This window comes from Henckelia pumila, chromosome 2, assembly GCF_033568475.1.
Source record: "Henckelia pumila isolate YLH828 chromosome 2, ASM3356847v2, whole genome shotgun sequence".
Lineage (NCBI taxonomy): Eukaryota > Viridiplantae > Streptophyta > Magnoliopsida > Lamiales > Gesneriaceae > Henckelia > Henckelia pumila.
In genome coordinates, this window is record NC_133121.1 from 107,956,375 (window position 1) to 107,971,074 (window position 14,700).

The 14,700-nt window shown below is 36.9% G+C and overlaps 1 protein-coding gene across 2 annotated transcripts; it reads left to right on the forward strand.

The window, feature by feature from the left end:
* Positions 1-424: 424 nt before the first annotated feature.
* LOC140879641 (ethylene-insensitive protein 2.2) lies at positions 425-7,633 on the forward strand. Of its 2 annotated transcripts, none has more exons than XM_073283443.1 (8): positions 425-683; positions 1,540-2,250; positions 2,744-2,830; positions 2,920-3,030; positions 3,114-3,326; positions 3,722-3,907; positions 4,006-6,624; positions 7,067-7,633. In XM_073283443.1, exons 2-8 carry the CDS (start codon positions 1,993-1,995, stop codon positions 7,421-7,423), a joined length of 3,831 nt encoding a protein of 1,276 aa, XP_073139544.1. In that variant the 5' UTR covers positions 425-683; positions 1,540-1,992; the 3' UTR covers positions 7,424-7,633. The 2 variants fall into 2 exon arrangements, with proteins under 2 accessions (XP_073139544.1, XP_073139545.1); XM_073283444.1 differs by having other exon boundaries at positions 1,937-2,250.
* Positions 7,634-14,700: the final 7,067 nt, after the last annotated feature.

Below are 14,700 nucleotides of genomic sequence, written 5' to 3' on the forward strand. Positions count from 1 at the left end.
AAATGATAATATATTACAGAGATAAATGACAAATGTCATATTTATTTGAGATTCGTGTTATCATAAACTTACATAATCAAATTAAAATTTGATATGTAGTTGAAGAGTACTGTCGTCTTCGATTGATGTAAATAACTTATAGTTAATCTAATGTCATTATCCCATATTCAAAACGAAATATTGAGACTCAATTACAATAAATTTCTATTTCAAGTAAAAAGATATCGTTGAGTGGTTAGAAGAAAAAAAAACCTAAAATAAAGTCTATTTTAGTTAGAGAATTCATAAAAAAAATAGAAAGTTGGAACTCGGACCAAAACCTTATAATTCATCGTCACCGTTTATTTGCCCAGGATTTTATCTACTTCTCTCTCTCACACACACACGCACTATATATACAATCAATACGTACATAAAAAATTACCTATGTGTGTTTCTCTCTCTCTCTCTCTCTCTGTGGAGACTCTCTTACAGCTCACTCTCTCTCTATCTCTATATTCGTGTTGATATCTGTTCACTCATTGTTCATTCTCTTTCAATCACTTCGTTTTTACCAGTAAACGCGTGGGATTCCAGAAAGGCTCTGAAGTCTGATCCAACCCTGAATCGAAGAGAAACGGGAAAAAGGAATTTAATCGTTTTACGGAAAGGGCATGACGTACATGTTTTGCTTTCTGTAATTGGTAATTATATTTTCTGTTATTTATTTATGGATACACAGATCGGCGGTTTTTATTTTTATTACGGCTGGTTTGTATTTTCGGACGGATGAATGGTTTCAGCTGTGTTTTTGGGATATGGATTCTGTGTCTCTTTTTTGTTTTGGTGGAGAAATTAGGGTTTTGAATTTCTGTTTTGTTTATGTCTTTTGGTGGTATGGTTGCTGATGTTTTGTACGTCTGAATGGTTTGAAGCATGGTATACTTATCATTATCTCCAGTGTTCAGTGTATTTGTCCGATTTCATATTGTGTAGATTTGGTTGGTTGGTTTGTTTGTTTGTTTTTTTTTTCCTTCTAAACCTTAGCTTGGACACTTCGGATTTGCCGTGGTTGGGCTTGGAGATGAGCATTTTAACTTTTGATTTTAGTTTTTGGCCTTTCTTCATGTCGCAGACTAGCGGGAATTTACTGGGGATTGGTGGATTTAATCTTCTTTTACAATTTCCTTTTTTTTTTGGGTACTCTTTAATGAAACCTTTTTCCGATGAAGATTGGTCGAGTGCTGTTGTTTGTTTGCACGACTCGTTCAATTTTTTTGCTGGATGTCCTTGTGGTTTATTAATAACTATGCCTGGATTCCGAAGTTCAGGAATTTTATTAACTATGCCTGGATTCTGAAGTTCAGGAATTTTATTGATTAATGCATTTCCTTAAATGGCGTAAGTTTGAGGGACATGGATGTTATTCTAAATGTTATCCATCCTTGGGTTATTTGTGGGCTGTGGCATCTGATATGTTGTGAGCTGCGACGCCAGAGTTCAGAGATTTTTTGCTGTCTGCATATCATATTTATCGTTGAAGTTGTTTTCTTGAATTAGGAATGACCAGGCGCAATTACTACCAAAGAGAAGTTCAAGTTGTACAATAATTGTTATCACGATTTAGCAATGAAGAATAATCAGATTAAATCGAGTCTGTTCTGGCGGGAATATAAAATCAATTATGCATTGTGATTAAGGTGATTTGGAACGTGTATTTCCAGTGCATGGTTCGATAGTGTCAGCAATTGTCATGTAACAAGGATAAGCTGGGAATGAATTCATAAACAAACTTCTAGACTCAGCTCTCTCGACAAGGATGACATATGTTCCATTCTCCCTATAGTTGCCTCGAAAGAGTTGCCAAGTATTTTTTATCAGGCTATGTTAGTGGCATTCTTCATGTGTCAGGCGGCTTGTTATTGTTAAGCTTAGTGATGCTTGTCACATCTTGCAGCTGCTTGAAAGTTTCTACTTTCAGACGATGATTCCCATCTTCTTAAATTTTGACATATGAGAAAAATGGAAACAGAGAATTTGACCACTACTAGTCAGTCAACAATTCGTGAGCGGATGCTTGCTTCTGCTGGACCTTTACTTTGGATTGCTATCAGCTATGTAGACCCTGGAAAGTGGGCTGCTGCTGTAGAGGGAGGTGCTCGATTTGGACTTGATTTGTCTTTACTTTTGCTTCTCATAAATGTTGCTGCTATTTTGTATCAGTACCTATCTGCTTGTGTAGCAATTGCCACCGGAAAAGATCTTGCCCAGGTTGTTATTTTCCTTCAGCGCTTTAGTTTTCTCGAGATGAAATAAATTCTGGTTCAGAATTACTGTATTATTAGAAGTCAATCATTGATATTTTGGTTCATTTAAATCATAGTTGTTGACTGATAGTCATCTTACCGAATTGTTTTGGATTCTAAACATATAAATAGGTGATGGTAATCTTTCCTATCCGAATTATTAAGTCAAGGCTAATTTTTGGCTGCCTGTTTATTGAACCATGAGGAGAGTTGTTTCTATTTTCTATTGATTCCTTCAAATTCCTTATTCTATTCATTTTGGTCTTGTATTCTGTAAATACTCAACACACAATATGTATGTATCTATATGTGTGTGTGTGTGTGTGTGTGTGTGTGTTTATACATATATATATACATAAATATATATATACACAAATATATATATATATATATATATATATATTTGCATATAATGGATTCTGAAAGATGTACAAACTCATAATCTTGAAATTGCATAGGTTTGCAACGAGGAATATGATGATATGACATGCATACTCTTAGGAGTTCTGGCAGAGATCTCAATGATAGCTTTGGATCTCACTATGGTAATTTGATTCTTTCAAAAAGTGTTTGAGGTTAAATTTTTAGTTAACTGGCTACCCATTGTCATTTAATTAATAATCTTTTCTAATAGGTCCTGGGCACTGCTTATGGCCTCAACGCCGTCTTTGGAATTGACATATTTAATTGTGTTTTTTTGACTGGCTTTGATGCTATTTTGTTTCCGTTTCTCTCCAGCCTCTTTGTAAGTTATACTTATCCATTATGTTGCATTTCTGTATTTTTAAGATGGATGAAATGTAATTGTTTTTCATCTTCTGTTACTAGGAGAATCCCAAGGCAAAGTTCTTATCCACATGCTTGGCAAGCTTTATATTAGTATTTTGTATTTTTGGGTTGCTCATAAGTCAACCAGAAAGTTCGTTTCCCATGGGTGGGATGCTTACAAAGCTGAATGGAGAAAGTGCATATGCATTGATGAGTCTCCTCGGGGCAAATATTATGCCTTACAATTTTTACCTTCATTCTTCTGCTGTAAAGGTATCTCGTTCTTGCTCCTCTGTACACATGCACACTTGCGCACAGTGCTCATTTATTATCATTGCCTTCTGACATTGCGTAGTAATTGATTACTGATATCCTGGCATCTGTGACGTTCAATTTACTGCCAAATATGACACAACAAATATGTAGAAACCGTGGTGGTTAGCAGTTTCAGTTGTTCTGATCTGTTTGTGATGTTGATTTGTCGTTATGTTGGTTCTGCCTTTCACATCTTGTGATTTGAGTGTACATCTATCTTTGAGTAATCTTCTACTGTTTACCTGTCAACCTCATTACGCATAGCTTCATTCTCATTTTCTCTGATATACTTTACGTCTTTACGTGTATTTGTCTTGAAAGAAAATTAAACTCTCCGCCCCATGTTTTTGCAGTTAACTCAAGGGAAACTTAATCTTTCTAAAGGGACCTTGTGTCAGGACCATTTTTTTGCCATTATCTGTATCTTCAGTGGCATTTTCCTGCTCAACTATATGCTTACGAATTTGGCGGCTAATGTGTTATATAGTACTGGGCCAGTTTTGCTTACCTTACAGGATGCATTGTCTTTGCTGGATCAGGTTGGTGTTGGATGTGCAGAATATTCAATTGGTTAAGATTTCGGTGCAATTCCTTTCTTCACCAACATTTACTTATGATACACTTAATGATGATGCAGGTGTTTAGGAACTCAGTGGCTTCAGTTGGTTTGATATTTATCATGTTTTGCTCTAGTCAGCTAATAGCATTACGATGGTATCTCGGAAGACAAGTCATTATCCAAGATTTGTTTAAAACCGACATTCCTGGCTGGCTTCATCGGGCTACCATCCGAATAATTGCTATAATCCCAGCCCTCTACTGTGTATGGAATACAGGAGCCGAAGGGATATTTCAACTCCTGATCTTTACACAGGTTTTAGTTGGCCTTTTACTTCCATCTTCTGCTATCCCCCTATTCCGCATTGCTTCATCAAGATCAATAATGGGTGCATACAAAATACCTATGCTGTTGGAATTATTCACATTAATCTCATTTGTTGGTATACTGGGGATTCAGATTGTCTTTGTCGTAGAGATGATATTCGGCAGTAGTGACTGGGTTAGTAGTTTGAAATGGAACATTGAAAACAGTGTTCCTATTCCTTATCTTATTCTTCTACTTGGTGCCTTTTCGTCCCTCTGCTTGATGCTTTGGCTGGGTACAACACCGTTGAAATCTGCAAGCTCTGCAGTAGATGCTCAGGCATTGATCTGGGACATAAGAACTGCTGCGCCTGAGCCATGCGCAAATGCAGACCAAACCGAAAGTCGTGCATCCCAGCATCATTTAGACAGTGCCATAGAACAGCGGGAACCTTTATTGCCATTTGATAAATTTGGAGACGATCAAAACGTCGTGGTTTCAGGTGCTGATCCCAAATTTACTGAAACGCATAAGGATCCGGCATATGATCTATGTATGAATACTGGTCAGGAGATAATATCTGAAGTGGCAAGCCCTGGTTCAGAATTTTCTGAGCCATCTGCAACCATCGGAGAAATGTCTGAGCCTATATCTTTGCATAATGAGGTTCTTGAAAGCAAACTACCAGTTGCTAGCTCATTGAGCCCTGAGCCAAAGTATTTGGATGAGAAGACATCACCAAATGACGAATATTTGCCACAGGAGAAGGGTGATGAGGTTGACCCTTGGGAGCCAGAAGAGTCGACTAAAGATGTTCCTGATGGTAGCCAGTCTTTGGTATCTGACGGTCCAGGATCATTCAGAAGTTTTAGTGGGAAAAGTGATGAGATGGGGAGCGGGGCTGGAAGCCTTTCAAGATTAGCAGGACTTGGTCGCGCTGCCAGACGCCAATTAACTACAACTCTTGATGAATTCTGGGGACAGCTTTTTGATTTCCATGGGCTAACAACCCAGGAAGCCAAGTCTAAGAAGCTGGATGTTTTACTGGGGACAGATCCAAAGGTAGATATAAAATCTTCACTTGCGCCCCCGAAATTGGATAGTGCGTGTAAGGATTCTACTGGATATATACCATCTGTAGGTGCAAGAGGATCTGATTCTCTGAGAACTTCTAGTTTTTACAATTCTCCAAAACCGCAGATTGCCCAGAGTGGTATTGGATCACCTCTTGGGGTTCACAAGGGTTCGTCGATGTGGTCTCCCAGTCTGCAGCTTTTAGATGCGTACGGTCGAAATTCCAGCCACAATGCACTCGACTCTGGTGAGAGGCGCTATCATAGCGTTCATGTTCCAGCAGCATCCGATGGCTACAACCAACAACCAGCCACTGTGCATGGCTATGATTTAGCTTGGTATCTAGGTCGAACGGCTATAGATAAAGGTTCTGATCATAAAGTTGATCAATTGGAATCATTAAAGCAAAAGTCGACTCTGCCAGTCAAATCAAATCCAAAAGAGTTTGCTCGGACGTTGGGGCAGAAGTCACAGAATGGGTTGCGCACTCTGACTCCTCCTGGTTTTCACAATGTTCCTGTTTCTCGAAACAGTTCGTTGAATATTGAAAGGTCATTTCACGAGCTTTCTGCGCCTGATCATGTGGATTTGGCTAACAACCCAGCCGATTTGAAGAAATTTTACAGCTTGCCGGACATATCGGGGCTTTATGTCCCTCACCGAGATTCTTCTGTGACTGGTAATCATGATAATTTCACTGGATATGGGCAGTCCATTAGCCGCCTAGCACGTGAACAAACCTATCAGAGTGCTTCGTCATGGGCTGGTGCTCCTTTAGGATTTAGTGAGCTCTCTCCTTCGAAGGTCTGCAGAGATGCGTTTTCACTACAGTTCAATTCTGGTTTGGCTGCTAAGTCCCTGTGGCATAAGCAGCCCTATGAACAATTTGGTGTGGCTGATAAACCCCTGTCAAGTACACAAGAAACCACATCAATTGCGGAGTTTGAAGCCAAGCTTCTACAGTCTTTTAGAAGTTGCATCATGAAACTTCTGAAGTTAGAAGGATTTGACTGGCTGTTCAGACAAAATGATGGGACTGATGAGGACCTTATAGATCGGGTAGCTGCCCGGGAGAGAGTATTGTGTGAAGTTGAAGCAAGGGCCATTGATAGGAAGCTAGGTTCTGCCATGAAAAATGACGATGCAGACCATACAAAATTAATGTCGGTTCCAAATTGTGGTGAGGGATGTGTGTGGAGAGCTGATATTGTTGTAAGCTTTGGTGTTTGGTGCATCCACAGGATTCTTGAACTCTCACTTATGGAAAGCAGGCCTGAGCTCTGGGGTAAATACACTTATGTACTTAATCGTCTTCAGGTAGACACATCCTTTCCTTTTTGCGATGTTTGAACCATATATTCTTCTTAATTTCACTAAAAAATATCATTATATAGGAATAGAACTACCATTTTACCTTTTCTCAAAAAAAGAAAAAATGAACTACCATTTTACCATTGCCTTCTTGTTTTCTTTGATCTGTTTCTTGTTCCAGGAATATTAAAATCTGATCCCCTGCCGCCCTGCGGTCCAGGGGCAATAGGGTTGGGGGTGTTACGCCCCGATGTAAAATGTTTTCAAATGTCTGGATAAATTTTGGCACATCCCAAAATGCATCACAACCTTTTTCTCCACACACCCCATGATGAAAATTCATTGATAGACCATTTTGCTTTAGGCTATACTTTTTGGCTAGTGTTCTCACTTGTTGCTCAATATCTGGTTCTTTATGATATTTAATATCATGACCATGTATATACAGGGGATAATTGATCTGGCTTTTACAAAGCCTCGATCACCACCAGTTCCTTGCTTCTGCCTCGAGATTCCACCTGGATATGAAAGAAAGTCCAGCCCTCCTATTTCAAATGGTAGCTTGCCCCCGCCTGCTAAAATGGCTCGGGGAAAATTCACTACTGCATCTATGCTTTTAGACATGATCAAAGATGTTGAGATTGCCATATCTTGTCGAAAGGGACGAACAGGCACTGCAGCGGGTGATGTAGCTTTTCCTAAAGGAAAAGAGAACCTAGCATCGGTACTGAAAAGGTACAAACGACGTTTAACGATTAAACCAGTTGGATCCCAGGAACCTGGGCATGGATCCCGAAAGTTGTAGCATTAAATGCTTAAATTGGTTTCTTGATTTTGGACTCGACATACTCTCTTGTGTATTATATGCTCACTGGGTCGTTCTTGTAGTTTCCATGTATTTTATTACGTATGCATAGGATAAAATTTGTACTAGATGCAACACATTAGCTTAAGGAAATGGATAGAAAATCAGTGGAAATATGGTGGTTGCAAATTGATTCCTGTTGTAAAATTTTGCGAGGTCTAAAGCCATTAGTGAACATTCAAGGTCTTGTTCTATGACGTTTTAGTCCTTTGAACAATAATAAATATAAATATTTAAACTCACCCACACATTATCTATATATATATAATAGAAAACGTAAATAATTTAATGTTGAATTAAAATCACAATAAATATGAAATGTTAATGATTAGCTGAGAATGTGTGGAAGATTAAATAAAATTAATTGAAATTGATGTTAACTTTTGCATGACATGGTGGGTGTTTTTTGATAACGGAGTGATAAATGCAATTGTGTTTCTATTATTTTTGCCCAATGCTCCATATGTTTAAAATAGTTTTTAAACCGGTTTCAACCATTATATAATAGTGTGTGCTCTTTCGAGTCACATTAAATTAATTGGCAATTTATTTTGATTCATATTTTCAACCACAATGCAATTAATTTATGAGTGAATTGTCCTAAAATCCCTAATACCCTTCCTAACTTTATTAGAACTTCCTAGGCAAAAGATTCTTTACTATAACTCCCTAGGACCACCAAATATGAATATTTTAATATTTAATTCTTGTGCTGGATTTATGTTAATCTATGCTTGAAATCTATAGGTTCTATGCTTACCTTGTAAAGGTTTTATGCTTGAATCTGGAGATTTTGTGCTCATTTGCAGTATAAAGAATTATGCGAAAAAATGGTATCAGAGCTTTAGGTTAATTATTCAGACATAATATTATTCGTTAATTCATTCTTTTCTTTTTTGAGGAGTAGATTTTACAAAAAGATGACTTCAAACGAAGGTTTGAATCAAGAGGATTTTATTCATACGAAATCCTATAAACAAGTTAATCTATTCACAATAGATTACTTACAACAGGTTGCGACTAATGCTCTCAAATTTGAAGAGATAAAGAAAAATGATTTCTAACTCTAAATTTTTAGAGATTACCCCAGATTCCTCTAAACTCTCCGGAGATCTTAGAGAAATTCAAAATACGGTACAATATTACAGCAATCAGTTGTATGAAATACCTCGGTAAATTGAAGAAATCCTTAAGAAACAAGAAGAAATTCTTGGAACTCTAAAGGATCTTCAAAATAAAATCCTAAACCTAGAACATACTTCTGGTTCTAGAAAGAGAAATACAGGAGGAAGGTTACCACTCTCGTTTGGTACCGAACCTTTGTTACATCAGAAAGGTAAAACCAAAATGGTTCAAAAACCTTTAACTAATGATGAAATGATGATTAATCTTATAAAAGCAGTATCAGAGAAAAACACTATCTGGTGACTACTTTAGAAAGATTAAATCTCGAGGATCTACAAGATCTTGCGGATTCTTTTGCGAATATCAAAGTTTTAGATCTAAAAATGAATTCCCCTGAGGGTGAACAACCCATGGAAAATCCCCCAAGATATGTGGTAAAAACAGAAGAACCACATAGTGAGTTCCATGTGGGAGAAAATTCACATCCAGCAGGAACCAGATCAAGAAGGAGTAAAATACCACTACATCAAACTCCTTATGGAAAAACTGTTTTAGACCCGATACATCCTTATGGGGTTATGTTAAACCTTGATGTTTTGGACTTCAAAAACAGAGAAGATCTTATAGATGATTGGACGTCAGCTATGAGAATTGCAGCAGGGACATTAGATCTCAATAAAGAAGGATTCATTAAACTTCTAGAAATGAGTCTAATGGGATCTGTCAAGATCGCATGGAAGATGACTATGTCAGATACGAAGGAATCAATCTTAGCAGGAGAATCCCTCAGCGAGATTGGAGAAAGAATGACCACCCTATTTAAAGCACAATTCATAGGGGTAGACTATTTCAATAATCAAGATACAGAAAAAAAGAGAAGATATACTCAAGCTCTGTATAGCCTCGAGTTACATGATATCTGTTTAGTTGATGAATACATTATGTTATTCACTAAATACAGATGAAATTCGGGAGTCGAGGAAAATGTGGCTATTCAGCTATTTTTTGCAAAAATGCCAAGTCCCTGGAGAGAAATGTTGATTAAAGAATACGTTCCAGGTAATCTTGATACATTGGCAAGACGCGCGTCCTTTTTGAAAGGAAAATTGGCAGAATGGTGCCATATGGCAGCATTACAAAAGAACTACAAGAAAATAAGGGGTATAGATAAGCGTACACCTTTGTGTTGTAGAGAAAATGATCTTCCAACGATCATTGGAAACAGAACACAGGGATTTAAAATGAAAAAATTCAGAAATAATCCCTATAATAAAAGAATGAAGAGTTCTTGGAAACCAAGAACATTTTGGTCCAAACAAAAATCCAGATCCTATAGATCAGGTAGAAGAAGTGGACCTACAAGAACGTCCCCAGCAACAGGCTCATCACAAAGCAGGGAAAGAACACCATCAAGAAGAACTCATACAAGGGCAAGTGAAAGTTTCAAGGATTGCAACAGCTGGACATGTGGAGCAAAAGGACATATATCTACAAATTGTCCAGAAAACGAGAAAAAAAGGAGTCAAACTCTTTGAAGCAACACCAGATATGGATGATGCGGTTTTCTTTCAAGATCTAGTCCAAGTATATCAATTTGAGGATATCCCCTCAGATGAAAGCATATACGAAGAAGAGATATTATTTAGTCAAGAAGTTTTTGAGGATGAATCAGAATCAGAATCAGAATCAGAATCAGAGTAAAGAGGAGGTGTTTCGACATGAAACACATGAAAGTTTGGCTGGGTTTTTTAATCAAACCACGATATCTCATAATATGGTTCAAAGGATTATGAGAAAAAAATCCAACACTACAGAAGTACCAAGGATTTTCGGCAGGACAAGTTGAAAGAGTTTTAGGAAACCTAGGGCTAAGACAAAGAAGACATAATTTGATTTATAAGGTATCCAGAAGGGAAATGGCGATTCCTATGGAATTAACTAGTAATCAAATTGAGATGCAGTTGATTCCCTTTGAAGAAATTCGAGAGGAATTACAGAAATTAAAAGCAAAAGTAGCAAATACAATGTCTTGGATTCATATTGGAGCAATCCAGATTATGATCAAAGCTACTTTTAAAGAAGGAATAGATTCACCCATAGATATCGTAGTATGCGATAAAAGAATGAGGAATATACAAGATGCGGTTCTAGGAACTATCTCAGGAAATTTGTGCGCAGGAAAAATTGTGGGAGTTATTTATCCAAGAATAGCCTACAATTTAGCTGATAGAGATTTTAGTCGAGCCTTGACGTTGCATCAAAACTTCAAGAAAAAAAGACTAATGAAGAAAGGTAATAGGCCATATTCTATTACATATCAAATTTCATATGCTCTTTCTAATATTCACCATTCTGAATTATTTATTAGAAATGAGTTCATTGAAATTCCAGAGATATTTGGGAAAGTTGCTCAAGCAATATACCCGAAAAGAATCGAGTTTCCTTTAATTCAGGAAACAGACATTCAAATTCAAGACAGACCTGTTCTATACAGAGACCTTAAAATAGAACCCCGAAGGTTATCTTTCCAAGGAGACCGAATGACAAGTAGGAGATGGGACAAATCTCCTATTCAAGAAATTCCACCAGAAGAAAAGGAGTTTTCTATAATAGGAAAACTTAGATCTCCAGAAGGATGGAAAAAAGTGAAAATAGTATTCGAAATTACAAGTCATCGGAATCAGTTCCCTTGTAACTCGATTTACTATTTGGAACAACAAGAAAATGGAACTTACCAAGGAGTGATAAATATTGGAGAATTGGAAGTTCAAATCTGTGGAATTCCAGGAAAAGAGATGGATCAGCTCATTCTTGGCCTAGAATTTCTGGAGGACCATAAACCATGGAAACGCCTTGAAAAAGGAATAGAGTTTATGGCAAAAGAGAAGACTTGGAGGAATCAATAAAAATCCTACGAGATAGAAAACCAAGAGAATTGGATAAGGGACAATCCCTTAAACAGATTCGAAAACTCTGTTTACAAACAGAGGAAGAAGCAACTATTGAAATTAGTAAGTCATGAACATGATTTACTAGGACGCATCGAAGAAGTAGAAAGAAGTAACCATACTCTACCTTTTGAAGCCTTAGGAAAACTAAAGGTGAAAAGTCTTAATCGGATTACTGAGTTGCAACACAGTCTGTTAAAAATAGCAGGGCCATTTAGTAATCCCTTTAAAAAATGACAAGAAGTCCTTTCTCCATATACATTCCAATAGGAATGTTGTATGAACAATATAAGGCTGAATACTTTGCAGCTTATATTGACTCGGGAGCAGAAATTTGTACAGCAAAAAGAGGAGTCTTCCCTGAAGAATGTGAAGAAGAATTGCCAAAAATTGCTGGACGAGATTTCTCTAGAAGAATTTTAATTCTTTGCAAAGGAATAAAACAAGCAGAAATCCTCATGGGAGGAGCAGGTCAAACACTTTGGTACAAGGTAAAGACACCACCAATCTATTTCCATGATACAGGAGCTGATATCCTATTAGGAAATAACTTCTTACAAATGTTTAAGAAGTACACACAAGACAATGAGTCAAGAAGACTTATGTTCACTACAATTTGTGATCATAAAATTATCGTTCAAAGACTCAAAGTTGCTTTTTATCGACAATTGATGGTAGCGCTTAATCGTGTCACGCCCAAATTACCCGACTCAATCAGATAAACAAATAATGCAGTAGTATGAGTAGGGATCGTTCCCACGAGGAAAGACAAATTTAATGCGTTCTCAATAAATAAAGGGGGTTTTGAGGTTTGAGGTTAACTACTAAAAACTTTAAGCAATGAAAATTCACTAACATGCAAGATTGAATAATAAACTGGAAAAATTCAATAAGAGACGAGACTTGGTATCGGTCGACTACACCCTTGATATTCATTCATTCAATCATCGATTCTCTAAAAATAATTAATCCTATTAAATATTCGTCATTGAAAATCAAATTTTTGTTTCACCTTAATTTTAGTTAATTAGAAAACAACATTCTAAATTAACCCTTACCCCATAAATTAACCCAATACCAGCGATCAGATTTAAATCCACGGTAGCATTCAAACTAGTAAAACTGACGAACCTAGACAACACAAACACCAGCGGTTGTATTTAGCCTAGTCAATAATTGATCCTACGATTTAATAAATTCAACAGCAGAAAATATCAAACGTAGTTGCTTCGCAAATTAGATTATTCAAACAATTACGGATTTGAATTCTAATTTAGCTATCGTTCGCAATACAAAACTCTAAGATGGCCAATCCTAAAATCTCGCATACAAACATGAAATCAAACATATCAAAGATTGATACTTAATAAAGATTAAACACTACGAATCGAATCTCATGAATAAAATATATCAAGGTTTCGTCTCCCTCAACCAAGTATTAAAACTTAGCCACAACGATTCTGTTGGAACACGCGTTCTCTGATCACACGGATGTGATACCCGGAGCAGCGGAAGTTTAAAAATTTTATTTTTCGATATGGAACGATTCCATATCGTGGGTATCAAATCCTAACGATTAAAATTGTTGCAAGTAAAATAATAAACACAGTTAAATATTTTACCTCTTCAAGCTAAGGCTTGATTATGGACTCCAACAGAATTTAATCTACTCTTCTTGTAAATCCCGGGAACCGATGACTATCACGATCAACCTTCGAAATTAAGTTCACGAATAGAAAACTAAAACCCTCTGATTGATTGCACTAGAAATCAATCAGATGTTTATCGAAGAGAATAAATAGATTTGATCTGTCAATTCAGAATGTAATTTTTCACAAAAATTACAGACTGAATTATCTCAAAAAGGAGCAGAGGATTTTGAAAATTCCCCTTGAAATATTATACAGTATTTTTGAAAATTGCAAGAGTGAATGCTATGTAATTTTCGAACACTACACATGTATTTATAGATAATTTTTAGACTAGATTAAGTTATAATTGTATTAGGACACTAACTCCTTAGGGCCCACAATCCATAACTTAAGCCCAACAAGCCAAGCCTGTTATTATAGAAATTAATATAAAATTCATCGTGACTCCGATTGATAAATTGATTTTACCAATGTGCACAGAAACCATTTCTGCATCTTTTAAAGTCAAGATAATTTTTCTGAATTCGAATTCAGTGATTTCCAAAAATGCTCATCCCTATGTCATTTTAGGAAATTTCACTCCCTTTTAGTTAAGAAGTCCAACTTCTCTTTCATTAAATTTAACTCTTTAAATTTAACTATCTCAACGGGGTTTAGTAATCCATTACTTGTGTGACCCTCAATGGTTCAGGGATACAGCTAGCCGTGGGCTCACAACTCCTTGTAATTCGGAACAACAATTTCCGACTTACCCATCGAATCATGGTAAGAGCGCCTAGCAACATCGCCCCATGATTCCTTAGGTATCACTGATAGTGCCTGCAAGAACCAGTAGATTTTGGTTAGCGTACAGTACGGACCCTTCATCCATATATCCCGATCGAATCAACAACCATTGGTGCATCGAGAGTCGTTCGAGATTCGATAACTATGCATTACATCTTGGAGATCAAATAGTGACATCGCATGTGTTACTAGGAAAACCCAGTAACCTAAAACACATCATGTACTCTGGCCAGAGATTCGTCACACTAATATCTCCTCATATCGCATAGGATATCCACACTCGCAAGTATGTGGTGAATCCTTGACAACAAAGCATCGACTTCTATATGTGTCGTAACTGTACCCAATCCCGACACCTGATGACCCCAATAGAGTCGGTAAACGAGTCAAAGTACAGTACTAGCATATAGAGTCTCAATGATGTTTCAAGTAGTAAGGACTAATGGTGTACAACCAAAATCGCGGACTTTATCCACTCGATAAGTGATAACCACTTGGAAAGTCCGTATAGGTTAGTTCGATCATTCATCATATGAATATCCATTTGCATGCTTTGAACATCTCCATGTCCATTACCAATGAAACGTGGTATTAGCATCACAAATGCTAGTCTTAATCTCGAGCGATTCTTATCCTTATTTGCGGACGGCTCAATTGACTAGGAACTGTTTAGAATATACAGTGACTATAAGATGTGTTTCATAAT